Raw genomic sequence first — 26,874 nt, forward strand, 5'->3', positions numbered from 1 at the left:
TTTTGTAGGAGCTCACCATGTATCCCAGATTGGCCTAAAACTTGCAGAGATTCTCCTGCCTCAGCCGCCCAACTACTAGAACTACAGGGATTCATAGGCGTACCAAAGTCAACAACTTTTCTTTAAGCCATATAAGGTTACATTTCTAGAATACAAGACTGAGTTAAACCAATGGTTAGAAAGCATTTCACTTTTTTCTTTCCCTTTCTGCCCTTCTTGCGGTTATGGAGGTTGGGAGAACTAGAGGGGCTGCCTTTCCATTCACCTGTGAGCATCTAGTGAATGAAGTGTTATTCCATAGCATCAGCCATGGAAGCCGTTCTTGGGCCAGCTGACACCAACAGATGGCCAAAGCCACTACACTGCAGTCAGGGCTGAAGTAAACATCACGGAGGAGCCATCATTGTTTACAGAAGGATCATGTGTGAAACCCAGAAGCTAAAGGCACAGCTTGATCTGTGTTCTTGTCAGAAGGAAGCATGTAGCTAAACACCTTTAGACATGTGACTTTAGATGTTAACGGTCATGTTGTTGTCTGCCGTGAGCTCCCTACTTCAATTCATTTGTATGCATATATATATATATATATATATATATATATATATATATATATGCAGTCTATTCAGCTGTGTGAGCTTTTATCCTGAGTGAGTCACAGGCAAAGTTGTTGAGCCTCCAAGATTTCACATCATTGGTCATTGGTCATTGGTCATTGGTCATTGGGTTGTCTCCCTGATTTACAGATGAGAATGGGTAGACGGGAATGACTGCTAAGTCTGTTATTGACTCTAATTCCTTAAGAAATGATTGTTGTGTTACAGTTGGCTCTTTTTAAAAAATTCTATTTTGTGCCTTTCCCTCTTTCACCAGCATTAAAAATAAAAATTCTTTATATAGCATTTTAAAATACCATGCCCTCTATTATACTCATGTGAACAAATTATTGGACTATGTTTCAGGAGCAAAGTTCACAGCTCACATTTGGAGGGGGTTAGAAATCTTTGCCTAACACTCCCCACTTGGTTTATCTTGGTGATGGTTCAGCTGAGCTTGTGGTTGCAGTAAGATACAAATGCTTGGTACGAGTGTTGAGAGACACTGACTGGCTCTCTGCAAATCAATGAGCAGTCATCAACCAAGTCAGACCCGGAGACACACAGTGTAGTGTAGTGTCAGCGCAACACCAGGGGAAATGGAAGTGTGACTCTGACTACTGCCCCTTCCCTTTGGTCTGAATTTGCTACAAAAAAGGGGGGGGGGAAGGAGGGAGGCAGGAAAAAGGGAGGAGGGAGGGAGGACACAGATATGGAGGGAGGAAGGAAGGAAAAAAGGAAGAAAGGAAGGATGCTGGGGAAGAAAAACCACTAAAGTAGAACACACATCTCCAGTATGTGAAGGGTTCTTCACTCACAGCCCTGGGGGATAAATCCTCTAAAATGCTATGACGTGAGGTGGACCTCACTGGAGCCCCTTCCCTCTTCTTCTCTCTTCCCTGGGTAACTTCATCTTCTTTGCACGCCTGTCACATGAAGTACGTTCAGTTTCTAAAACACGTCTGCCTTTTATTCTAGCTCAATCCATATGTTACTTTATATATGGCTTTATCTTCACGAGAGATGGGTTTTGTTGAGAATAGGTTTTTCACCACCCACCACATGGCTCAGTACAACAAGCATTCAGTGAGTGCTGAGATAGACCCTGCAATAGTAAAGCTCATCGTATTCTCTAGGAAAGCACTAAACACAAACTTCCAAGTTTATAATGGCAGACACTGTATTGATCATTAATCATTCAACTTCTCAGGAAATAATAAGTCCTGTATTGACAGAAAATCTAAAATTAATTCTTCCCCTTTATTTATTTGCCTGGATTAGCAGGTACATGGAAAATTTTGTGAACTCAAATTCTCCAGTCTCTTAAAGTGATGGTATGCCTCTCGGATGCTCAAGATTATCCAATTGCATAGTCTTGGATCATTTATCTCTTCATCTATCTTCTTCTACTATTTCATATCATGTATTTGAAGGATTTTGTGATTTAACCTTTTTTTCCTGCTTTGAAATATACTGGCTTGAAATTGCTCACTCTTCAGGACTATGTTTGATTTTCTGAGCTTCCTGCCTATGTTACATCCAGAAAAAGAACCATGGAATGCAAAGGCTAGCACATCGAACTCAATAGACAAATTGTTGGCAAACTGAACAATAAGTTCTTATGTGTCAAGGGTTAGGAAGAAACAGACAATTATAGAAAGAGTGACATTAGATCTCACATGGTGACATGAGGTTTTAGCAAAACAGTTGCATTTCTAAATTCTCCACCTTAGTTTGAAAAACAAAGAAACAGTTGAGCAAACAGTTCCCAATGAGTTGACTATGCAGGCTTTTGAAAGGGGGAGAATGGTTTACTTACTTAGAAGCGACTCGGAAGTACTTCTGGATGAAATAAAAGGCAACGCCAAGGGGCACAAGGGCGACCAGGAACACGGGTGTCGCGTAGGAGATCATCCCGATAGCGGACAAGCAGAGCAGGGTGGATCGGGTCAGCGACTCCAAGGTTGGAGGGATGTGCTGCGGAGAGAATCCAAGGGACAATCTTCTCAGCTCATGCGCAGTACCCACGGCAGTGTCATAAAATATTAACTCTTACATTAATGTTCAGTAATATGGGCTGTCAAAGCTGTCTATAGGCAAGTTCACTGTACATAATCCCACATGCTTCTGTCATTTAGTAGCTGTATCCTTTGACATATCACTGACGTGTTGTTCACCTACTTATCTTGGATATTTTATATAAATGATGATACTAGAGATCTTTTTCACCCCTGTGTTTGTTTCGCTTTTCTGTGATGGACTGTAGATATTTCCAAACATTCCTTTTGAATGCATATACACTATCTAAAGCTCATCTGCTCCTCTACTGTAAAACACATAGATTATTTTTCCTGTAGTTGCTTGTCCTTTGAGTATCTTTGATTGCATTATTTGCCTTTTCCTTATTGAATTTAGATGCTATCAATATATTGTAGTGTTCTTTTACAATTTAAATTTGTCTTTGGTTGGTGCTTTCAGCTTAATCAAAGTTTAAATTTTTGTACAGTTATTTCTTTTGTGTGTGTGTACAGTTATTTCTATTTGTCTTTTTCTTATTTTCTTGCTATGTTGTGTCTTACTTCAAAAGACCTTTTGCAGTTCATGGTTCCAAAGCTACCCAGTATCTTTTATTTCACCGGGTTATGGCTTTATGTGGCCATTTTCATTCTATAGCCGTTTGTTTTATATTTTATGGATAATTATCTCAACATCTTTTAGTTTAAAATTAATGATTCTCAGAGATTCCAGATGCCACATTTATTTTGTGTTAAATTTCTATGTTTACTATTTGTGTGTGCATGTGCACATGTGTGAGTTGGTGTGAGTGAACATGTGGTAGCTTGAGATTGACATTAGTCATACTTATCCACTTTATTTTTTGAGTCAGGGTTTCCCAGTGAACCCAGAGAAGGCATTTTGCCATGATGGCTAACTAGCAAGGCCCTGGCATCCACCTGCCCCCTGCTGCAAGGGACTTACATGCACAAACCCGTACATACAACTCCAAAATTAAAAATAATAAGTCATAAAAATTAAGATGGGGAGTAATTGAAGAACATGCCTTATGTCGACCTCTCGCTAACACACACACACACACACACACACACACACACACACACACACGAAAGAATGCACAGGCACTTATATGTCAAGTGCATACACTCATACAAACATGTGCCTACAACACACAGGCAGAAATTTTATCCTAGTAATTATTTTTTTTTTCATTTTACTATGAGAGCAAATGGGCCATAATTTAAATTTTAGTAATTCTCTACCACCAAGAGCCCTCAAGTCCTGTTTGAAATGCTATTTATTTTACACTAAGAAATTTGTCTTAGAACTTAGTACCAGCTCAGATACTCACCTGGTCAATGATATTAGTATCAGCAGAAAACCGGTTGAGAATCAGTCCCAGGGGTGTGGTATCAAAGAACCTAGGCAGGGAACAGATCAAAGAGTATGGTGATGTGGACTGTCTGGGCCAGAAGCACCAAGGGGCATCTAAGATCTTAAAAATGATCAGTATGTTTTTATTACTACATGCATAGGAGCAAGAGATCGCTGTATTTTATTTACCTTATTGGCCCAAGAATTATCTTATTCAGGAGGTTGTGGTGGAGGTTCTTGGCAGCTGTGAGGCCCATCCATTCTACAGTGAGGGAGGTGACCAGGCAAAGGAAGATGCCAGCTCCGCAGAGAATGCTGAACCCAGCCACGTAGAACGTCTAGGGAGAACCAGCATGGAAGCTGATATGAGAGGATTACCTGGGCTTTTCCTAACTAGAAAACAAAGCATCAAAATCAGACAGATTGTCTGCATCCTTATCTTCCTTGCATTCAGAGAGCTGAGGACATATGGTGGGTATCAAGAGCAGTGCGCCCCTCAGGTCAGTCCCACAGGCCAGGCAGTGCCCGCCTCTCCCCCATGCCCCCCGCTTGCTTTTTTCACCAGCAAGGTCTGGCCTAAGGACTGCAGGATTGATGTATCTTTCAGGCTGGGGACAGACTCTTGGTTTTCTACATTGTCAAGCTCGTTCTTCCCATTCTTGATCACAAAATGACCACTCAGTATACTGATGGAGGATTGAAATCATCAGAATAACAGAATTTCACTTACATGTGTTTAGCATCTGATATATAATAGTAACATGCATTACATATAAAACAGATATATTGAACCCCTTGAATCTGTATCTAAATACTATGATGAAATGCTTCTTATGACAAGAATGTAAAAACAGGGCTGGAGAGATGGCTCAGCTGTTAAGAGTGCTTACTGCTCTTTCAGAGCACCTCTATTTAGTTCCCAGAACCCACATTGAGTGGTTCACAACTGCCTGTAACTCCAGCTCCAGGGGATCTGGCACCTTTTTCTGGCCTCCAAGGCCACTGCACTCATGTGCACATACCTATACACATATAATATAATACATAAATATGTAATAAATAAAAATAATGTAAGCAAATATTTAAAATGATAAAAACAGTAAGAGACATCATCTTTAACATTGTTGGCAATTTACCTTTTTTAAAGTGGTTCCCTAATTACTAACATACTGAACTTGCACCAAACTCCTCTGGCCTTCTGATTCTTAACTGATTTCAGCAAAGAGCCTCCCTCTCTACCGTTTCTGGGTGCACTGTACCTGGTCAGCTTTCCCACTGTGGTTTATACTGTACTCGGATGTCCATGTAGCCAGCCAGTAGTCTATAGCCACAATCACTGAGTGCTTCAGAAGCTTAGAGAAGATCATGAGGAAGAGCAAGAAAAACCCTCCTGAGGTGAGGTACCACCAACAGGTTTTCCAGGGCATCTTCGTCCTGAGCCTCATTACAGTTGACATGTTATCATCCTCATCTTCCTCCTCTTCTTCCTCTGTGTGTTCACACATACAACAAACTTTGTGTAAGCTTCAGATGAGCACCAGAAATAATTTTTATTTTCTACCAAGAATATGAATAACCACATTTAATATTAGCTTTGGAAGTTTTAAATACTTTAAGTAGTGCACATTTCAATGTTTTTTTTTTTCTAAAAAATGGCTTGAAAATGGTCATACATGGTGGCATGCTCCTGTAATCCCAGGACTTGGGAGCCAAAGGCAGGAGGATCAGAAGTTCAAGGCCAGCCCCAGCTATAGGATACATAGGGAGTTTAAGGCTTGCCAGGGCTGTGTGAGACACAGTCAGAAGAAAGAAAGGGGAAAAAGGAAGGGAGGGAGGGAGGGAGGGAGGGAGGGAGGGAGGGAGGGAGGGAGGGAGGGAGGGGGAGGGAGGGATGGGGAGGGAGGGGGGAGGGAGGAAATAAAGGTAAAATGTGAATGAATGAACAAATATAAAAGTTCACAGACTGCTAATTTCCAGACACTTAAGTTAGTGATGGAATTGTGCTGCCAAGGAAAGCATGCTCCTGGTTTGTAAACATCTAATTTTTTTAATCTATGGCTTTCTGAATTTAGAAATCTGCACCAGAAGAAAAGCAGCTGTGGAATTTGTGTCTACCCTAGAAGCACCAATCCATAACTTTTCCATCCTGCTTTAAATGTGGTCATGGAGGAGAGTTGTCAAGATGGAACATTCTAGAAGGCAAAGATGAAGATCACTTGAGACAATGGGCAGAATGATCCTATCAAATGTTTAAGCCACTTAGAAACTCTGAGACTGATAATCCTAAGCATATTCTTTAGACACTCCAAGAATGATTATCCTAGGCACATTCTTCACTGCTATGACAGGGAAGCTTTCAATTTTCTTTTCAGCATGACTTGGTTATTTGCATGTTCCAGTGACTGTTGGGTCTCCTGTCTGTTCCTTCTCCAGTGACCATTTTTACTATACTTAAGCTGTGTGCTCTCCACTATTGCAATAGTTAGAGGTATGAAGCTATAGACTGGAAGGATGAAAAATAAGACTTTTGTCTGCAAATCATCAGACCAAAGGGACCCAGTGTGGATGTGAAGCAAAGACAGCCCATCAGCAGCACCTTTGTTTCAACTGGATCCTGCGAAGGACTGAGTCTTGGATGAGCTTCTCTTTGGAAGAACTATGTTCTGTCTCATAAATATGGGAACAAAAACATGTATGATGAAAACGGTACACACTTAAAGACTGCCCGCTGTCTCCCTAGTATGTACCCTTCACTTCTATACCAGATGAAAGTTCAGTTACTTATGGTGGCCAGCTAAAGACAATTCATGTTCACTTTCTTGGCATCTAATCTGCCCATATCACGAGCTGATCAACCGTCAGTAGAAACAATGCATGCTGCTTTAAGTTCCTTAAGGGAAAGGAGACATTTTCTTTCTCCTTTCTGCCCTCCCTGGTGGTTCCAGAATGCTAGGACCCAGGACAGCAACCATCCTAGTTGTAGTGCATCTGCAATTAAGTCACATTAACACCCTCCCCACTAAGGCAAGTACTGTTATTTCACACCTAAGGAGGATTAACTAAGCAAACCAGGGCTGAATCAGTTTCTGTAGTGATCAGTTCTCTACTGCAACAAGTGAGTCTTAAGGTAGTTGACTATGACTCTACATTTAAAACACATTAGAAATAAGTGGTTTCAAATTCCATAAGCCTGTGTCTGCTTACAGAACAAAACACCCTCAAAATTAAGAATTGAAATGAAAAAATTCATCCTTCATTCAATGATTTTTTTTAACTTCATGAACATTCATTGAGACATCTGAAATATGTTGGTGGCCCAATTTGGTGTTTTCTACCTTCACATTACAATGTTGCCTATTTCTTATTTGGCCAGTGGAAAGGAAATGGTAAATAAAACCTACAGAGGAAATGAAGCATAATGAATGCATTTATTCTGTGAACTTAAGTGATTTTTTTTTCAAACTTTCTTGGTGAGTCATGTCATGACAATGTAATGATTTTAGGTGATTTTTTTCAAACTTACAGTAAATCTTTTTTCTTCTTCAGAATATAGTACTAGATGTGGAAAACTGAAATGAAAAATGGACTCTCCAGCATCTTCCTTCTTCATCAGTGTGTTATGGAAACCACATGCATAAAGTCTGAGTGATTCAAACATAGGGACTGTCTTTCCTATATTTCCATTGGTTGTTGATATTTAAAGAACTGATATTTTAGTAACACCCTAATCCAGTCATTATACTAGACTTCCAATTATTCTGTTTTCAGATCCCAGATTTGGTCTTCCCATTCTCTGTGACACACGGTGTGAGTACATAGATACCCACCTAGTGCCCCCGTCACAGGGGCATGCTGTTGGGGGACACTACCCTTACCTTGACTCTCTCATGTTCAATATTATGCACTTAGTTTGGCTCTGGGCCTTGTGCAAAATAGCTTGTTATATGTGTGCGACACACTCAAACATCAATTTCCAGAGTAAACTCCTCATGACATACTAATCTATCTGAATGTTTCAGATAAAAAAAAGACTTGCCTTCATCTTCATCCTCCATCTGCGCTTTGGCCTCTCTTGAATACATGGCTCTTCGGAGTGTCTTCCTCTCTAACGTTGTTTGGTCTGCTTCCATGTCCTGTGGATAACAATATGCTTTCACTGAAGGAGCTTCTGTCTGAGGAAGGGTTTGACTTGGCCATGGATGACACATGGGATGGTTTTATACTAGTCCCAAGGTCTCTGCTCACTCTAGACACACAGGACTCCTGTCACAGGAGCTGTTATAAAAATAGTGCTGAGGATTTATAGACATTTCTGTACTCAGATGTATAGATCAATAGGAAGCCAGAAAGAGTTATAACATCAGGAACCTAAGCCTTCAAACACAGCTGCACCACTGAGAAATCTTTGGTTTTACATCAATTTCAAACACAGTTTTTTAACCTGAGGATTCACTTATGTTAAATATCTTTTTTAAAAAACAGTCAAGCTAGGCATGATGCCTGTCACCTCAGCCATCAGAAGGCTTAAGCAGGCGAATTACTGGAAATTCCAGGCCAGCCTGAGCTACATAGAGAGATCCCATCTCAATAAATGAACATATAAAGTTGCATGCAATTCTGGGATAGGTAAACTTCTATCACACATCCACTATGACTATAAATGAGTAAATTAAGATGGATTCCCTTAGCATATCATTGAGGGAGCTGTACAAGGGACTTCAGTGGCTTCAGGAGGGAATAGGTCATTCCAAAGAAAATAAGCAATGAGGTCCTTCCATGCCTACGAGACTCAGAGGACACTGTAGGGAAGGAATATACAGAAAAAGAAAGAAAAATACAAAATCAAATTGCCATGTGTTCAGGGTTGAGTGGACTTGTCATTGGCCCAAGGAAAAAAGGGCTTCATCTTCTTCATCCTCAGCCTCAGAACTGGGGCAGCAGGATTGGACATTCTAAGCATGTAGGCCAGAAACATGGTAAGTGACACTAGCCTTGAGTGGCCCCTCAGCATGGCCCAATACATCCCAATTCAAACACGAACAAGCAGACACCAGCAGCAACAGAACACAGTTTGGGGGTTACATCATTAACCCAATGAGCTTCGGTGATCAGTCCCTACATATTTTTTTTTCTTAACCTCATGCAGTATGTGTGATTTGGAAGGCTCACCATTCTAGAAAGTTCCACTGTTTCTGGTTTCATGAAGAGTGGCAGCAATCCCCAGTACATCTATTGTGCCGATTAGACTTTACAAAGGCACTAGACGCTGGTGTTGCCTAATGATGGGAAGACCAACTTGTGTCAATAGACTAGATCAAACATCCATGAATAAAGACCTCTCTCCTTCGTCAATGATGGGATGGAATGGAGCAAACCCAAATAGAAAAGTGGAGTTATCTCTTTGCTGGCTCCCATAATACTATGTGTGAGCCCAACTTTACTTTGTTTTAAGTTAAGGAAAATGTTATTGAAAGTAAATTTTCATAAATAAGCTAATTACTGGATAAGTATTTGAAATTGTGTTGATGCTTGGGTTAAGTAAGTACAAATTCAATTTCATTTGCCCAGTGGATATTTACCAGGCCTGCCCAAGATAAAAGGAGGAGATCATCGAATGACATTCACTTATCCACTCAATAGCAAGGTGGAGAAAACAGTCAGTGCCATCCAAATCAGAGTTTCCAGTCGTATTTGAACCAAACATGTGATCTCCTTATTGTGGTTTTCATTGTCATCTTTCTGACACAGCCCTTCATTCTTTCCCCTTAATTCACACTGACAGTTCTTGCTGAAGCCCTGTGCCAAGGCTTTGATTGGCAGTTTGTCTCATGTTCCTTCTCCACTCATTCCATTTGTCTGCATTTGTGGGCTAGGCTTCCTTAGCCTTGGTGCTGCTGAGCTTGGGCCAGATGGATGCTTTGGGGTCCTCCTGTACTGCAGCAGCTGGAGTAGCAGCTCTGTCTTGGCCCACAACATCCCTGTGCCACCCCAGCCTCAACTGTGATGAACACAAATGTCTCCCAGTGTGGCCAAATGCCTCTTAAGTAGTAGAATTTGCCCTGGAGAATAAGTGAGACTCTGTCCTGACATATAACAATCCAAGTGGAAACTGTTCTATAGAACCCTCCCCCAAGGTATTCCAGGTGTGTGTGTGTGTGTGTGTGTGTGTGTGTACGTAGGTGTATGTGAGTACATATTTCCATACATTCATGGATTCATGGGCAGGCCAGAGGTCATCACATGCTTTCCTCTATTACCACCACCCCCCCCTTATTTTTTGGAGGCAGGGTCTTTCATTGAACTCGAAGCTCACCAGTTTGGTTAGACAGCTGTGCAACCAACCCCAAGGATCCTCCTGTCTCTACATCCTAGCTCTGGGATTACAGACAGACAGACAGACAGACAGACAGACAGACACACACACACACACACACACACACACACACACACACACACACACACACACACACTGCTCTCTGGCTTTTTATGAGAGTCCTGGGAGTCTAAACTCAGGTTCTCCTACTTGGAAAGCAAGCATTTTGCCTCCTCCCCAGCCCTGTGGAGGAATTTCTCTCCAGCTTCGGATAGGAATTCCAGGCAGGTGCTGGATTCAGTCTGGCTTCTCCTGGACTCCATTCTGCTTCCCAGCTGGCTTTGCCATGGCCACGCCCTAGCTTGTTCCACATCTCCTGTGCTTGATAGGTACACTGCTATCTGTCTTTGATTAGGAGGCTGTGCTATCTCAAGTGATCACTTCATCTCTAAATGCAGCGGAATAGACTTTCTTCCTGGCTTCCTTAAAGGACATCACTATCCCACTCAACAGACTGTGTTCTCTCTCTCTCTCTCTCTCTCTCTCTCTCTCTCTCTCTCTCTCTCTCTCTCTCTCTCGATCCTTCTTTCCAAAGTAAACAATAAATTGTCCTGCTCCTGAACCTGACACCCTTTTATTTCACTCCTGGCACTGAGATCACTAAAACAATGTTGGTTGAAGTCACCTCAGGATACTTCTCATCAGCCTTCACACACCTGCTTCCTTGGGCACTGTTACCACACACTGTGATATGTTCTGTAACACCCTAAGTCTGATGGTCCTTCATCCCTCTTATTCTCTGCAGAGATTTCACATGTGTTTTTCTTTCTTAGAGGGATTTGCTTTTGAGATATTCAGAAAGTCACAGGACAGAGAAACTTTGAGAAATGTGTGGCTTTTTAATCTTCCTTTCTCTATGAGGTATAGATTCTATTTTTCTTTCTTAAAACAACACAATTTGATTTTCTGATTTTTAAGAAGCCAACTAACATAACTGCTTTAATTTTTTAAAGTTCATTTGTAGCCACTGTACTAAATTCTGAAAACATCCCAGGCCAAACCCCAAAGCAAAAGTTATCAGAGATTTGAAAATTCAATCTCCTATTTCTTTGCCCAATCATGAATCGAACTGAATCTGATTTCCAAGTCTATTATTGTGTCATTTAATATGGCTGCACTGTGGTACAGCTACACTGGATACGGACCTGGGTTTTAATCACATCAGTACCATTAGTACATGCTGTGAAGCGCAGGGACATTATTTGACTTCTCTGGCCCCAAGTTTTCTCTTCTGTAAAGATGAGAAAATGTTTTCTGTGCTTACTTGTCATGACTTTTCATGAGCACTATGTGAGAGTGTTAGGAAGTCTTTGTGGAGTCTAAAGAAGATAAAAACAGTGTATTTTTCTTTCGGTTAAGCTTCATTCACCATCAGGGTTATTTCAGACACACTGATTGACTCCAGCCAAAGCTCACAGCTTTGCCATCTTTCAGAGCCATCTTGACTTTTGTCTTGACTGTGATTGTCTGACTGTAGGCAATGCATGAACATGATCTTATTACACATGAGAAAAGAAGAGATAAATCAGAAAAATAAGGAAAGCCTCAAGCCTTGATAAACAGCTCATTCAACTTGTAGCTACACACATAATTCCAAATGGTTCAGAGCCAAAACACGGATAGTACTTCATCCAAAAGGCAGTACAGGACAGGGGCCGGGGAGGTAGCTTCATGGAGAAGACTGCTTGCTGCACAAGCAGAGCGGTCTGAGTCTAAATCTCAGCACCCACATAAAAAGCCAGGGTGGCCATTCACACCTGGAACCCCAGCACTGTGTGTGGAGACAGGAACAACGATGGTGCGTGTGGTCATCAGCCTAGATCCAGGTTCGGTGAGAGACCGTCTCTCAAGGGAATAAAGCAGAGAGAGACAGAAGGAGACACCAAATGTGCTCCTCCTGTCTCTGCAATGTGCCTGTGGATGTGTATGCCTAGTATACACACATGCGCGTGCGCGCTCACACACACACACACACACACACACACACACACACACACACATACACACACACACACACACACACACACACACACACACACACACACGCCATGCATGCAAACACACCGGACACACAATAAATAAACAAGCAAATAATAAATAAATAGTAAAATGTAGTAAGTTCAAAGTAGCCTGTTCAATAAATATATGCAAAGATACAGTTATCTTGAGCTTCAAAAGAAGACTATCACAGAGCAGCATGTATCTTACAAAACACAGTGCTTCCTTCAAAGAATTCCTAGTAATTACAAAGAATGCTCTGACCCTTCTTACCTTTTCTAATTCTTGATCCTGTCGATTCATGAGAGTTTTCCAGTGTTCATAAAGCTCCACGTCTTTGGTCTGAATGTCTTTCAAGGTCCCTTCTCTTAACACACTCCCATCCTTCATGGCTATGATCTAAGGAAAGAATGTATGAGCAGAAACGTAGCAGAAGCCGGAAGGAGGCAAATGACATAACTTGGTCTCAGGAAGTATTCCTTGATGTCTCTAAGATATGACTGTCACACAAACTCAGGAAGTCTCACCCAGTCAGCGTGTGTCAGGTACTGCAACTTGTGAGTCACGAGAACCACCGTCCTCTTGTCATCTTGGAGAAACTTGAGAATTCCTTCTTGCATCAAGTGATCGCTCAAGTGGATGTCCAGGGCAGAGAATGGGTCGTCCTGGGACAGGGAGAGTTGGAAGGCAGATGAGCATACTCAGTTCTGCTAAATATGCTCAAAGAACCAATTAAAAGATGAGAAAGAGAAATATGACCCAGGCTTTTAGTGGAGAAATGAGGGCGCCTGGAACATGTCTCCTCTACTTGATTTATTTCTTTGCTCTTCTACTTGTTTAATATGCAGACCAGTATCTACATATGGGCCCAAGGAGGGAGTAGCTGGCTTCTTACCAGTTCCACATACTGGGGCACATACTCACCTGGGTAGGAATTATCACTCTGAAAGAATTTAGCACAGTCCTGCTATCTATACATATACATTGATTGATTATGTAGACAAGAAATATAGCAATTATATTTAGAAGTTAGAGTCAGTTTATATGTAACTGCCATTACATATAAACTTTTTATTACAGAGAGTAATAAAATTAGCTCAATATTTACTCAGCATTCAATTATTCTCTGCTCAACAAACAGAAACAAAAAGTCATGATTTTATTAAAGTATTTAAGAGCAATCTTAGAAAAACAAAAATTAGTAAAGTGATTAAATAGTTTGTTAGATAATCATAGTTACAGATAGATGGGTGAATTAGTGAATATCCTCAGATGGCTTTTATATTAATACATTTAGTACCTGAGATAGACCCACAGTAGTTCATTTAAATACAGGGATATTTTAGATGATGGAATCGTTAGCAAGACAATTGTCATTATATATATATGTGTGTGTGTGTGTGTGTGTGTGTGTGTGTGTGTGTGTACAGATACTTAACATATATAGGTATAAATATATGTTTATATGTTATCTGGGTTTATCAATTTATTTTAGGAAATAATGAAATGAAATTGATTAGTTGACAGAATTTTCTGGAATATTCTAAAATACTTTTCATGATATTGAAATGTTTCAAAATCTTTCTGAACCTTTGGGTCATTTTTATGAATACCAACTATTTCTAAGATATCCCATGAAATAGAACATCCAAGAGATTAATCTGTCTGCCTGCTGTCCAGTAACTTGCTTTTAAAAATTGTTACAGATGGATCTGGAGAGATGGTTCAGAGGTTAAGAGCCCTGGCAGATTTTCTAGAGGACAGATTACTTAAAATGAAAGTGTGTGTAACAATATAAATCATTCTAAGATACACTGTGCCCGTACTGGGAAAAAGACTTAAACACTCTCAGGATACCACTGGTAGGGTTTATCTCCTTCTCCCAAAAGCGATGCAGTAAGAGTTTAATTACAACGTTTACTAGCCAATCACTGGTTTTGAAAATTCAGATAACTATTATAGGGGATAAACTGATTGCTTTTGACACAATTTCTGCTTCTGGTTCCTTTAAGACCCAGAACATCTTTTGATATACAGACCAAATAGTCCTAATCATTTGTATAAGAAATTTTTCATATGGAAAAAAATACAAGTTTAGTACCTGTATTAGTTTTTATAGTAACTCAGGTCAATTTTCCACACAATTCTGAATTGAAATGTCATACGACAGTAAGCAGAATGCTGTCTGTAAATGAGAGAGCTGAGATGTAGTTACAACCTCTCTCTCTCTCTCTCTCTCTCTCTCTCTCTCTCTCTCTCTCTCTTCTGATTGTCACTTCATTTGTAAAATAAGGGGGATACTAACGGGACCTGTCAAAAACTTCATCAGACTGATGCAAAGGTCCAATAAAGTAATGAGGTATTTCTGAAATCACTTTACAGTGCTATTCTACTACTGCTGTCTTATAAATAAAGCTGTGGTGGATTGACACCATGTCTCTCTAAAGTGCCACAGTGACAGCTATGTGTCTTCAGGACTCATCATTAAGGAGATCAGGATGATTCAAAGGTCCAACTCCAGTCAGCCAGGGGCTCAGGCCAGCCATCCCAGCTATTCAAGAGGTTGAGGCAAAAGGGTCACAAATTTAAGGTTTGTCTGGCCCATAAAATATGTACAAAGTCAGTTTGAGTAACTTAGCAATATTTTATCTCAAGATAAAAAGATTGAGGACACAGCTCAGTGGCAGAGTACTTGCCTGGCATGCACAAAGCCGTGTGTTCAATCTGAAGACTAGGAAAACCAAAAGCTATGAAATCAAATTCCTTTGCATGGTACAATGATTGGTTTTACCTCTGAACTGACACAATGCATAGTCACCTGGGAAGAAAATCTCAGTGGGAGGAAGGGGTATTTCTAGATCAGGTTGGCCCATGGGCAGCTCTATGGGGAATCATCTTGATTACATTAACTGGTATGGGAGGACCCAGCCCACAATGGGTGGCACTATTCCCTAAATAATCTTCAGGATTAACCTGAAAGAATTCCAATATATCTGGATTCTTCTTCTAAATTGACTCAAATTCAGCAGGAAACCCCAAAATCAACCTATATTTTGAAGAATTTCAAGAGATACAGGGGAGTGAATATCCAAAACAGTAGTTCTCAACCGTCTTAATATTGCTGCAACCCTTTAATACAGTGCCTCATGTTGTGGTAACCACCAACTGTAAATTATTTTCATTGCTACTTCATAACTGTAACTTTGTTACTACTATGAATCATAATATAAATATCTATGTTTTCTAGTGGTCTTAGGTGACCTCTGTGAAAGAGTCAAAGGGGTCAAAGGAGTCTTAACCTACAGGTTGAGGGTTCTAAGCCATCTACAAGCAGATTTACAAATGAAGGCTAATGATTGCTATGGGATGGTCTTTCTGTATGCTGTGAACATGTGTTGCTACTATTGGTTAATAAAGAAGCTGTTTCAGCCTATGGTAAGGCAGGATAAGAGCCAGGCAGGAAATGCAAGAGATACAGGGAGAAGAGGGCAGAGTCAGAGCAGACACCAGCCCACAGCCCAAGAAGCAACATGCCAGCAGACCGATAATGCCACTGCCATGTGACAATGCATAGATTAATAGATATGAGTTAATTGAAGATGTAATAGCTAGCTAGCAACAAGCCATAGACCAAACAGTTTGTAATTAATAATAAACTTCTGTGTATTTATTTGGGACCAAGCAGCTGTGAGACACAAGAAAACTTCCGGCTACAAACAATGGCACAGGAAAGGGACATGCTTACATTCTCTGCTGAACTCTAAAATTCCCACTTTATATATGCTGGTATTTTGGCCCCTTTCTCTTGTACAAACTAAGCCCGATCAAAATCATAGCTGACACAATCAACAAATTCTGTGAATACATGAAAACCACCTGAAGCATCTTCAAGACATGGATTCTATCAGTGTTGAGCAAAGATTGTTATCATCTTAGGAGTCATCAGACAAAACTCTTATTGGCAGCCTGAGCTGCACATCATTGGAACTGGAATATCTATTTAGATGCCCTTACATCTAATAGACCCACCAAGGGTCTTTTTTCTGAGCCTTATCTCTTTTCCATGAAATACAAAGGAGAAGATTCTGTGGACTTATTCAACATCACCCACACTCCCTCATTAATTATTCTTTGGGTCAAGAAACCCAGATAAGCCACTACCTCCAGGGACTGTCAAATTGGTTCAGAAGCTGGCAGTGACAACACAAAGCCTGACAACCAAGCCTGAGTTGGATCCTTGGGACCCAGATGTTGAAAGGAGAGAACCAACTTGGTAATTTGTCTTCTAACTTCTACACATGCAATGTGGCAAGCAAACACTGCCTCCTCTTCCCACACAAAATAAATAAATAATGCATAAAATGTAAAAGACACTTCTTAGAGTGTCTTGTGCTTTTTTTGTAATTTCACTGGCACCAGTCTGGATCTCCCAACTCTTGGTTTTGTGTGTTGATATATTGAATTGTATTGTGAGGATTTACCTACTCTCTATTCTGTAATTCCATAAATTAAACTGGCTTTCCTTCAGTTATCTGACTTGGCTTTTTCTCCTGATTATTTGGCTTTTTAAATACCCATTTGTCTAGAGGGAGAAATCAAAGTATAAATAAAATCAAAGTTCATATTCTTACCAAGAAGACAATGTTAGTGTTTTGGTAGAGTGCCCGTGCCACACAGATCCTTTGCCTCTGACCCCCACTCAGGTTGATGCCCTGGAAAAGAAATACCAGAAACACCAATTTTCATCACTAGTAAGGGATATGGTTGTAAAGATGACCTTTAAAATATAAGTATCTATAAACATTTTTAACATCACTAATAATTTTCTCTAATGCCAATGACTGATGCATGTCAATAGTCCTTGACCTTTCACACTGACCGAGAGCTCTACTGCACCAGAGCATTAATAACCAACACTCTCGGTGAGTGCCAAAGACAAGCAACTCCGCATTTTTAATGTTTTGCATTGGCTGTACTTGGATGCAGCCCTCTTTTTACAGAGATTTTTATTTTATTTTTAATTATGTGTGCATGTGTGTGTCTGTGTGAGGATATGTGCACATGAGTGCAAGATACCTGTGGTCAGAAGAGGGAGTTAGCTCCCTTGGGACTGTAGTCACAGGAGGTTGTTAGCTGCCTTAGTTGGGTGGTCAGAACTGAATTTGGGTCCTCTGCAAGAGAAGCAAATGCTCTTCCCTGCTGAGCCATCTCTCCAGCTCTCAGCACATATAGCTTCAATCTGATCGTATAAGTTATACCGTATAGCACTCCACAACAATATTCTTTGACAATGAAATATTAATGATAATTAATAATTAGCATTAACTTAGCACCTAGTATGTACCAGGTTGGTATATGTGGCTTTACAATTTTCTCTGCTTTATTTGTCATAGAAGGTCCAATAGATGAAGATTGTTCTCATTTGACACCTGTGGACACTATGGCTCAGAGACATGAAGCTACTCACAGTTCACTCTCTCTCATGCCCACCTGCTGCTGCAAGTCCTAGGTGGCTAGCACAATATGACATGCACAGTAGCATCTCAATGGTACATAATTACAGTGGTATCAAAGGATGCCTGTCCTTACATTTTGGTGCTTGTCACCAGGACAACGGGCAATTCCTAAGCCCCCAGACTTCATTGTGATCTTCTGAGGATTAAAGATAAGCAGACAACTCTTCTCTATTTTTGTGCATTGCTAAGTTCAACCACACACAGCTCACCCTCTCTCCAATTTCAGTCTGGTCTCCAAAGGGTAACAAATCAATATCTGGCTGAAGAGAGCAGGCATCGGTGACAGCTTTGTACCTTTGGGAGAAATGACATTCAGGGTCTTTTGAAACACAGATGTTCCCTCAAGTGTATTATATATTCTAACAATAGCCCCTCCCCTCCCCTCCTGTCTGTTTCCTCTCTCTCCTCCCTCCCCCCATCCCTCCCTTCTGTCCTCCCCTCCCCCTCTTTTAGTCCACCCCTTCTCATAGTCTCCCTTCTACTCTCATGTCACATTTATGGGTAAAAAGTTTTATTACTTATTTTAAAGGAAGCTAGGATCCAAAAACTTTTTAAAAAATGTGCAATATTTATCTTTCTGAGTTTGGCTTATTTGACTTAGTAGATCCAACTGCATCCACTCTCCAGCAAACAATATAATTCTCCTTTTATATAGAGAGATATACAGTCTTCACCCAGCAATTTGTTTTGAGTCTGTTGATCATTATTTGCACATTGCCCACAATTCCAAGTTCAGTATCTTAGACTGAAATAAAACATGTTTTGAACACATTAGTGTGACCTTGACTAGAAAAGTATGAGTTTCCATTCATCTCTCTATGAACAATGATAGTGGTATGAGGCTAAGTGTATAGTAAATAACTAGATTTTGTTCATTCACAGTATATATCTGAGACATCATTTTGTACGTAAAAAGTATATCCAAGTTAATTTGTTTGTTAAAATATTTAAAGCTGGCATCTTCAAAAGAAGATCGAGGCAAACACACAGCAGAGCTGGGCTTTCTCAGGTGCTGTTCATGTAGCACTCATGCAACAGGAGAAAAACAACAGCCACTCCAAGAAGAGACCATAAAGGAATGTAGAAATATGCCAGGGGAAAATGAGCAAAATGAACTTTAAGGGAAATCTGATGGTGAGATGGTTCATGGTATCTGTGAGGGACAGAAGAAGGATGTCCATCGTGGCCAAGCACAGACTAAGTGGTGGTCCTCGAGTATTGTCATGTATGTCAAGAGAGGAGAAGCAGAAGGCAATGGGGACTGATAGTACTCAAGTTTAATTAAGTACATAAAGATAGTGCTAGAGCACAGGTGAATTAAAGATAGAGAAGCAAAGGACGTAGAGATGCTGGGGAAATTATCAACCATTTATTTATTGTGTGCATGTTCATGTGTGTAGGTGTGTTCTCATGCTCATGTTTGTTCAGGTTCATGTGTGTGGAGGTATGTGTGTGTGTGCATGTTCATGGGTGTGCATGCCCATGTATGTGCAGGTGCATGTGTCTGTGTGCCCATTTGGAAGTCAGGACAATGCCAGGTGTCATTCCTCTGGTACTTTCCACCTTATTTTATTCATTGGCCTGGATCTCAGCACATAGGTTAAGGCTAGCTAGACAATGAGCCTTGGGAGTCATCCTGTCCTGTTTCTCTGGTGCTGGAAGCACAGATGAATGCCACCACATCTAGATTTTTTTACATGGGTTCTGGAGATTAAATTCAGGTCCTCAGACTTGCAAAGAAGATATTATACTACTGACTGAGTATCTCCCTGGCCCTTGACTATTTATTGGTTCTAAAATACTCAAGTCAATCTTAATTCCTTCCTCATCTGCCTCCACTACTACTCTAGAACTTTTTTCTCAACCATCCCTTCTTTTACATTTCTACTGTCCATTCTAAGCATGTGTCTAAGTGATTCTTCCAAATACCTTCTTTACATGTCTTTGACCCAATTCAGAGTGTATCTGCCCAGGTTTCTTAACCTCCAAAGTGAACCTTTTCCAACCTTTTGTAGCCTTTTCCATTTTTATTTTTAGTTGCTATTTTCATGTAACCAAGCTGGTCTTCAGCTTGCTGTATAGCTGAAGATTCGTTTTAACTCTTGATCCTCCTGCCATCATCTCCCAAGTGTGGGGATTTCAGACATGCCCCATCACACCCAGCCTGTACCCCTTTCTAAAGCTTGCAGTTCCTTCTTGGAACACAGACAATCCCATTGAATGGGTGTTATCATCTCCTCAAACTGATTCACCCTTCTGAATCTCCTTTTGTCTGCCTGTTCCCAGACCCCAGAAGACTCAAATAATTTATGTTCTTCTCTCAAGAAGCCACACTCCTGTCTTCTCTCCTTGTCAGCATTCCTCTCCCTTGCCTAATTCTCTTTAACTTTCAAGATTCCAGCTTTGGATCTTAAGGCCCACCACTGTGACGTGGTTCAAGGCACAGGCCATCTCGTATACCTTTCTGGGGAAGGTTGTAGAGAAGTAGTATATTCTAGCTCCCCATAGTCACTAGGGGTCTCCATTACCAAGCTCAACCTCTGTCCAGTTAACCCTCCTGATTCAGCATACTTGGACATGTCCCTTTTTACCTACTCATAAACAACCTATGCAGTCCCATCCCACTGTTACATACTCTTCAGTCATGACCTTTAGTTTGGGGGCATTGCCTCTCAATGAGTGAATTGGTCCAAACTCATGGATCATGAGCAGTTGTTTCAGTTGTAGACTCGGTATGTGCAAAGTTACCTCTGTCTGTTGAAAGGACTTCCAAAAGTGATGTTTTCCTCGACCGTAGCATTTAGGAGCCAGGGCTTCTGGGCAGCATAGGCCACGGAATACCTGCTTCTGCTGGGGAAAGGGTGAACACAACAGGGATTGCACAGGGTGCCGTGCTGAGCACTTCAGTGTAACAGGGAAATGAGGCTTGAGAGGAAACTCACACAGAAGTAGACAACTGAAGGAGAGGAAGGCCAAGGCCACCGACCTTAGAAGGCAATTATTAAATAAGCCACTTAAATTACACGGATCAGAATAGAATTAAAATGTCATGTGATGAGTAATATTTGATTCTTCTCTGCTGATGAAGCATTTAATGTTATAAACTGCTAAAAGAAAATGTCTTTTCTGAATTAAGATTAAAAGGTAATTAATTCACTCTCTTTGGTAGCCACAGATGTTTTGGCTTGTGTCAAACACGTTTTATGAAACAATAGAGTTTTTATAATGACCATTAAGAAACATGAATTAAAACTAGAATTATGTTGCTTAATTACATAAATATATTTTAAAGTCATAGATAATATATAAATATTTCAAAATGAAGAATGATATCTAGAGGAGTCAATTTCAATGTTGAAACTGCACATTCAAGGTCCATATTTTAAAACATATAAAATATTTTTAAGGAGAGGATGTGGAGGAGGGGTAATATGCTCAAAATATGTGTATGAAATTCTCAAAGAGCCAATAAAGAATTTTAAGAGAAAGACAAAAAATAAATAAAAACCTCTAAATTCCTCCTCTCTTTTCTATTTCTTTAGCTTACAAATTTTGTTATATGCTTACCCATTAGACTTTAACTTGCAACCATTACAAAATACATGAGCTGAAGAAACAGAAGGTGAAGGGACCAGGCTGGGGAAGGGAGTGGACCTCCACAGTTAGTTCATGATATGTCAGTTCTAACGACGGGATTCAGTTAACGAGGAGTAAGGTTAAGAGGAAGAAATGAGAAAAGCTAAAGAGTCATTGGGAAGCACGGCGTTGTAGGGCTTCAGAGGACAACGAAGTCTAGTGTGACAGTCATCTTTTAGATGATTACATATGCAGGAAGGCAGCGGTCCCCAAGTCTGGCACATCTGCTTGCCCTTCCCCTTAGTCTGGGGAGGATTTTTTGATGTTGGGGATCAAATCCAGAGCTTCTTTAAGCTTTTGGGTTTTGTTTTGTTTTGTTTTGCTTCGTTTTTTGTTTTGTGGGATTATTTTGTTTTGGGGTTTTGTTTGTTTGTTTGTTTGTTTGTTTTTGAATAGCTAAAACACTGGGCTCTCCAACTCAACACCATCTTCAGATATCATTTGACATATAACCAATGCATGTATTAGTTCTTAAGAGTTTTTGTTAAATGAGCCCCCATGATCCTTTACTAAAGACAGTTTGATTTTCAGCTAAACTTAAAAGACTTGTGATCTATTGAGACAAAAACGGTTTAAACAATGAGCCGTTTGTTTGGCAGATTAATTTTCTCTTTCTTTTTCTTTTTGGTTTATTGAGACAGGCTATCACTCCAGCCTGGACTCAACTGGAACTCAGTGTACAACAAAGAATGACTTAGAAATCAAGCCTATCCTCCTGCCTCAGGGTTACAGGCATAGGCTTGAAAAATTAATCATTCAGTAGCCTGGAGAGGTTGTGAACCACTGCTGTTGGAAATATGGTAGGCATTTGAAAAATGACTGTACACCATCAGAATGGAGGGGGAAACTAGGGGCAAGATTAAAGACTGAGGGGGAAAGTTATTCTTATTAAACTTGGGTGAAAATAGAAATAATACCTTCGGGTTGCTTCAAAGGAAGGCTCAGATTCATTGACACTGTAAGTATGGCAAACAACGTTCATTAATGATGAATGGAACCATGAAAGGACGTGTGTGCAAACAGGTGTGAGACAAACAAACATGATAAATATTCTTCCCATTTATTTCAAAGACAAACTAGATAATTTTTTTCCTTTTTTCTGTCTTCCTCAAGCAGAAAATAATTAATCACTAAGCTTCTGGATGATAGCAGGCCCAGCTCTCTCCCACACAGACTTCTACTTCTTGTAACAGCTTGTTTTCTGCTCTGGAAACTTGAAAATTTTCCCTAAAACACAGTTGCCTGTGGTTCTGTATGGTCAACTTCTTCCTATCATTAAAATTTGATTTTAATTTATTTAAATTCCTCATGCTATCCTAAGACAGGATCAGAAGCAATACCTTGAGAATCTAAACATGGAAGGGGCACAACCCCCAGGTGTTGTCCACCAAGGATCATGTACGTCAAACTGCAACATGACACAGCTATGGAGTGGTGAGATTCAGGCCAAAGTGGGGTTAGACTGATTCCATGTAGTTATATACCCATTGTGAGGGGAAACATATCACCTGAAGATCATTATTTTGTACTTGAATTTTGAAGGATTTAGGCTCACCTGAATTCTATTCTTTTGAAAGATCTTTATTCAATAGCCCTACACAATTGATCTAATCAAAAATATTATTTTACTTCAGACAGTGCTCTATGCTTTCTGTGAGAAAATGTATCTAATTACATTACCTAGTGATAATTTGTTTTAGAACTTGTAAGAGTTAACTCCAGTGTTACACATTGCTAATGACATGATAACATATAATAGAAGCAAAGAATCATTAATATGAGACGAACAAAATACCAGGCTAAAAAAAAAAAATGTCTCTCAACAAGTATCCGTGGTTTAAGTAATTCATGAAAAACAGATACTAAAAAACTTCATTTCTCAATTTAGACACCAAAATATTTGAACTTAGTGTTTTAGTGGTAACGTTACTTAAGTCATCTATGGAAAAAAAGTCGATGTACTGGAAGTTAGTGGGCTTGTGTGTGTTGTTTATCCAGATGGAAATCCCCATCATACAACTGGATTTGCCAATCCAGGCTGCGGACCTTGGAAACCATCAACGTGTCCAAATAGTAATCGATTATATTCCCACTATATTAAATATTAATTACAACATTTATTGGAGCCGGGGAGATAACTCAGTGGGAAAAGCCCTGGCAGCCAAGCCTGGTTGGCCTGAGTTCAAGCCCTGGGACCCATGTGGTAGAAGAGAGGATCCTTTAAGTTGCTCCCTGAACTCCACACTGTGCTGGAGCATATGCACCTCCCACCCTAAATAATTAAACTTAATACATAGTTTTGGCCACCTCCTGGTACTGAGACCACTAGAGACACCATGAGAATGAAGGTCCCATCCTTCCTGCATGGTGCTGCACTGTTGCCAGAGCATGATAAACGGTAAGTACCAAGATGAGCAGACAATCTCCATGGAAACACATTTCTGGGCATGTCTTTGAAAACACGTTCAGAGAATTTTAACAGGAGGCAAGCCCCACTCTGAATTTGGGTGGCACCATCCCACTGGCTGAGATCTTAGGCTGGAAAAAAGAAGAAAGAATTGAATACCAGCACTCATGCCTCTCCACCTCCCTGAGTGCAAAGGCAGCGTCATCAGCTGCCTCCTGCTCCTGCAGCCCTGCCTTCCCAGTCAGGAGGGGCTGCACTCTTGAAATTTGACGAAAAAAACCCTTCCTTCTGTCAGTTGATTTTTGTCAGGTATTTTCTCACAGCTATAGGCAAAGTAACTAATTAATGGGATTAGCAATAGAGCTGATGCCACGGAAAAGATGAAGAGCGGGCCACACTAAGAAAATGCCAGGAGAACTTGAGGCTGGAGAAAGTGCACAGCAGATGCCCATGCATTACATTGCCCAGACAAAGAAGAGGTAAATCCCATCTGCCAGAAACATGGCATAGCAGTGGGCATAAGACCCACAAAGAAAAGGAGATGGGAATTTAGATGGTAAAGGGCTCATGAACCACTATGTAGGTTCACACAGGACCGTCATCGACTTTTACTTGAGAGCTGCACTTTAGTGGAACCCAGGAACCGAAGGATCAGGAGGGAGGAGACACAGAGGCCTCTGGGGGCTGTCAGAACAGCGAAGGCAGCGCCCTTAGGAGAGCCGTGCTGAGCAGATGAAGAGAAGCACCCAGCTGCCTGGGCTCGCAGGGCTGGTGAGAGGGGAAGGTGGACGAACAAGAGATGCTGAGCACAGGAGGGCAAGCGCCTGTGATCGGGACAAGAGGGACTGTAGCATCAAAGCACTCGATCTGAGGTGCCTGGGGAATTTCTGAATGACCTTGGCCATGAAGCAGAGTTCCAAGCTCAAGGGAGACCAGGAAGGAAATGAAGACTTTGGAGTAGTTTCCTGTCCTGACACGTGTGTTAGATAACAAAATTCCAGTTTCCATTCCCTTATTACTTACAAAAAAAGATCAGTAAATGGTTCCAACAATCTTAATTTGTTTACAAGAGAACAAAAGACTAGGAGCAGAGAGTGAAAACTGAAGTCTTGGGAAGCTGTGTGATGGTCTGGTAAACACAGAAGCAGAAGACAGAGGAAGGCAGAATCCCAGAAAACATCACCTCTGAACAAACTGACTGAGGAAAAGAAATCTATGGGATGGACAAAGACGAATGGCTTGTGTTTTTTGAATCTTAGATGATCTTTTAATGAAAAACAAACAAACAAACAAACAAAAACAGAGCCAGATATCAGGGTGAAAGTTGAAAGATCAGAGAAGCAGAGCAGCCACAGCCAACCTCACTTTGCCAACTTCTCAGCCAATCCTGTTTCTACGAATCCTCAGACTGAAAGCCTCTGGGTCCTCACCCGAAAGGGTCTCAGCTGAACTGCTCTAGTTCCCGTCTCCTCAAACCTTATATACCTTTATCTTCCCTGCAGTCACTTCCTGGGATTAAAGGTGTGTGCTTCCCAGTGCTGGGATTCAAAGCATGTGCCATCACTGCCTGGCCCTGTTTCCAGTGTGGCCTTGAACTCACAGAGATCGTCTGGAGAGGATTAAGGGTGTGTGCCACCATTGTCTGGCCTCTATGTCTAATCTAGTGGCTGGCTGTGTCCTCTGATCCTCAGGCAAGCTTGATTAAGGTACCCAATGTATCACCACAGGCTTTTTTTTGTTTGTTTTGGCTGCTTTCTAAGATGAGGTCTCATTATATAGCCCAGGCTAGCCTCAAAGTCATGATCCTCCTTCCTCATCATCCTACAAACTGGGATTACAGACACTTGCCACTGTGCCTTACTACATTGATAATGGGAGAACCACACTGTAAGTTTTACTAAGCAAGGAAGTCATCTGAGTATTAGTAACAGCATCAGGTGACTGGGAGGCAAAGTCAGGTCATGCCTACAATGTGTCCTGTGAAATTAAGGACGCCATGGTACAAAATATGTAACAATATGTCCAGGAGTTATTATGTAAACTAATTTCATTCTTGACTTCTTTATCACCATTTTCCAGCAATATACATTTTTAATGCAGTAAGATGGAATATACACAGTCTACATTCTTGAGAATGTAAGTAAACAACCACTTAGATTACAAAAACGTATTTCCATATTGTCATGCTGTTTATTTATTAAGCAAATTATAATAATCATGAATGGTAATGCCCAGAGTAAGATGGAATCAACTGGAAAGCAGGTGCAGAAAATTAACTAACACCAGAGAAGACCAGATTAGAACTCCCTGGAGGCAGGAGAAGGGGACTTCCAGATTTTCCTGTCACTATCTCACATTCTTACAAATTTCAATTTTGGTGAAACAATGTTAAATGAGAACCAAGTAATTTAATGATGGTGGCAACTGTTGCATCTCAGAACATAATCCGGAGGGAGGGATCTGCCTCTCCCTCCAGAGCCAAGGATGACGGTGAGAAGGCAGATACTGCTTAGTGTCTAACTGCAGTGATCGGCACCAAACTGAGAGTCATGATTTCCTGAGCTATCCTCTCAACGTGAGCAAACCATTTCATGGCTACTGCCTTCTAGATTTTTCCAACACAAATAAAATAGACACTCAACTTTTCTCAGCTTCCTTCTTTTGCCAATGATACTACAAACAAGAGTCCTAGGCCAAATTTCACAGCCAAGCATTTCTGTCTCCTAGTGTTTCAAGGGCCCAGAAACAATCTTTAGTCCCTCAGAGACATCTGTGTACATGAACAGCTGGCTACACACAGTGGAACTTGTGATCACGAGTTCAAAACTGGACCCTTCACAGCAAGGCTGCTCAACTGTAGCACAACTACTTGCAACAGGGCAACGCGCCATTGTGAGCTTCGTGGTGCATCTCGGGTTGCTCAGCAGATATCCCCACTCTCTACCAACCAGAAAAGCAGCA

The 26,874-nt window shown here is 40.8% G+C and overlaps 1 protein-coding gene across 13 annotated transcripts in view; it reads right to left on the minus strand.

The window, feature by feature from the left end:
- The window catches only part of Abcc9 (ATP binding cassette subfamily C member 9), a 124,162-nt gene that overhangs the window by 32,696 nt on the left and 64,592 nt on the right, over nt 1-26,874 (minus strand). For 7 of the 13 annotated variants that reach the window (XM_076568230.1, XM_076568227.1, XM_042274283.2 and 4 more), the window contains exons 19-29: nt 22,424-22,462; nt 20,619-20,720; nt 18,080-18,164; nt 16,986-17,066; nt 12,882-13,019; nt 12,628-12,753; nt 8,020-8,116; nt 5,243-5,472; nt 4,173-4,321; nt 3,961-4,030; nt 2,413-2,570 (exon numbers count right to left, since the gene is read on the minus strand). In XM_076568230.1, coding sequence (XP_076424345.1) covers nt 2,413-2,570; nt 3,961-4,030; nt 4,173-4,321; nt 5,243-5,472; nt 8,020-8,116; nt 12,628-12,753; nt 12,882-13,019; nt 16,986-17,066; nt 18,080-18,164; nt 20,619-20,720; nt 22,424-22,462 — 1,275 coding nt within the window. The remainder of the gene's footprint in view (nt 1-2,412; nt 2,571-3,960; nt 4,031-4,172; nt 4,322-5,242; nt 5,473-8,019; nt 8,117-12,627; nt 12,754-12,881; nt 13,020-16,985; nt 17,067-18,079; nt 18,165-20,618; nt 20,721-22,423; nt 22,463-26,874) is intronic. The other 6 variants (XM_076568231.1, XM_076568235.1, XM_076568232.1 and 3 more) reach the window with 2 other exon arrangements.

The sequence above is a fragment of the Peromyscus maniculatus genome, chromosome 3 (assembly GCF_049852395.1).
Source record: "Peromyscus maniculatus bairdii isolate BWxNUB_F1_BW_parent chromosome 3, HU_Pman_BW_mat_3.1, whole genome shotgun sequence".
NCBI lineage: Eukaryota > Metazoa > Chordata > Mammalia > Rodentia > Cricetidae > Peromyscus > Peromyscus maniculatus.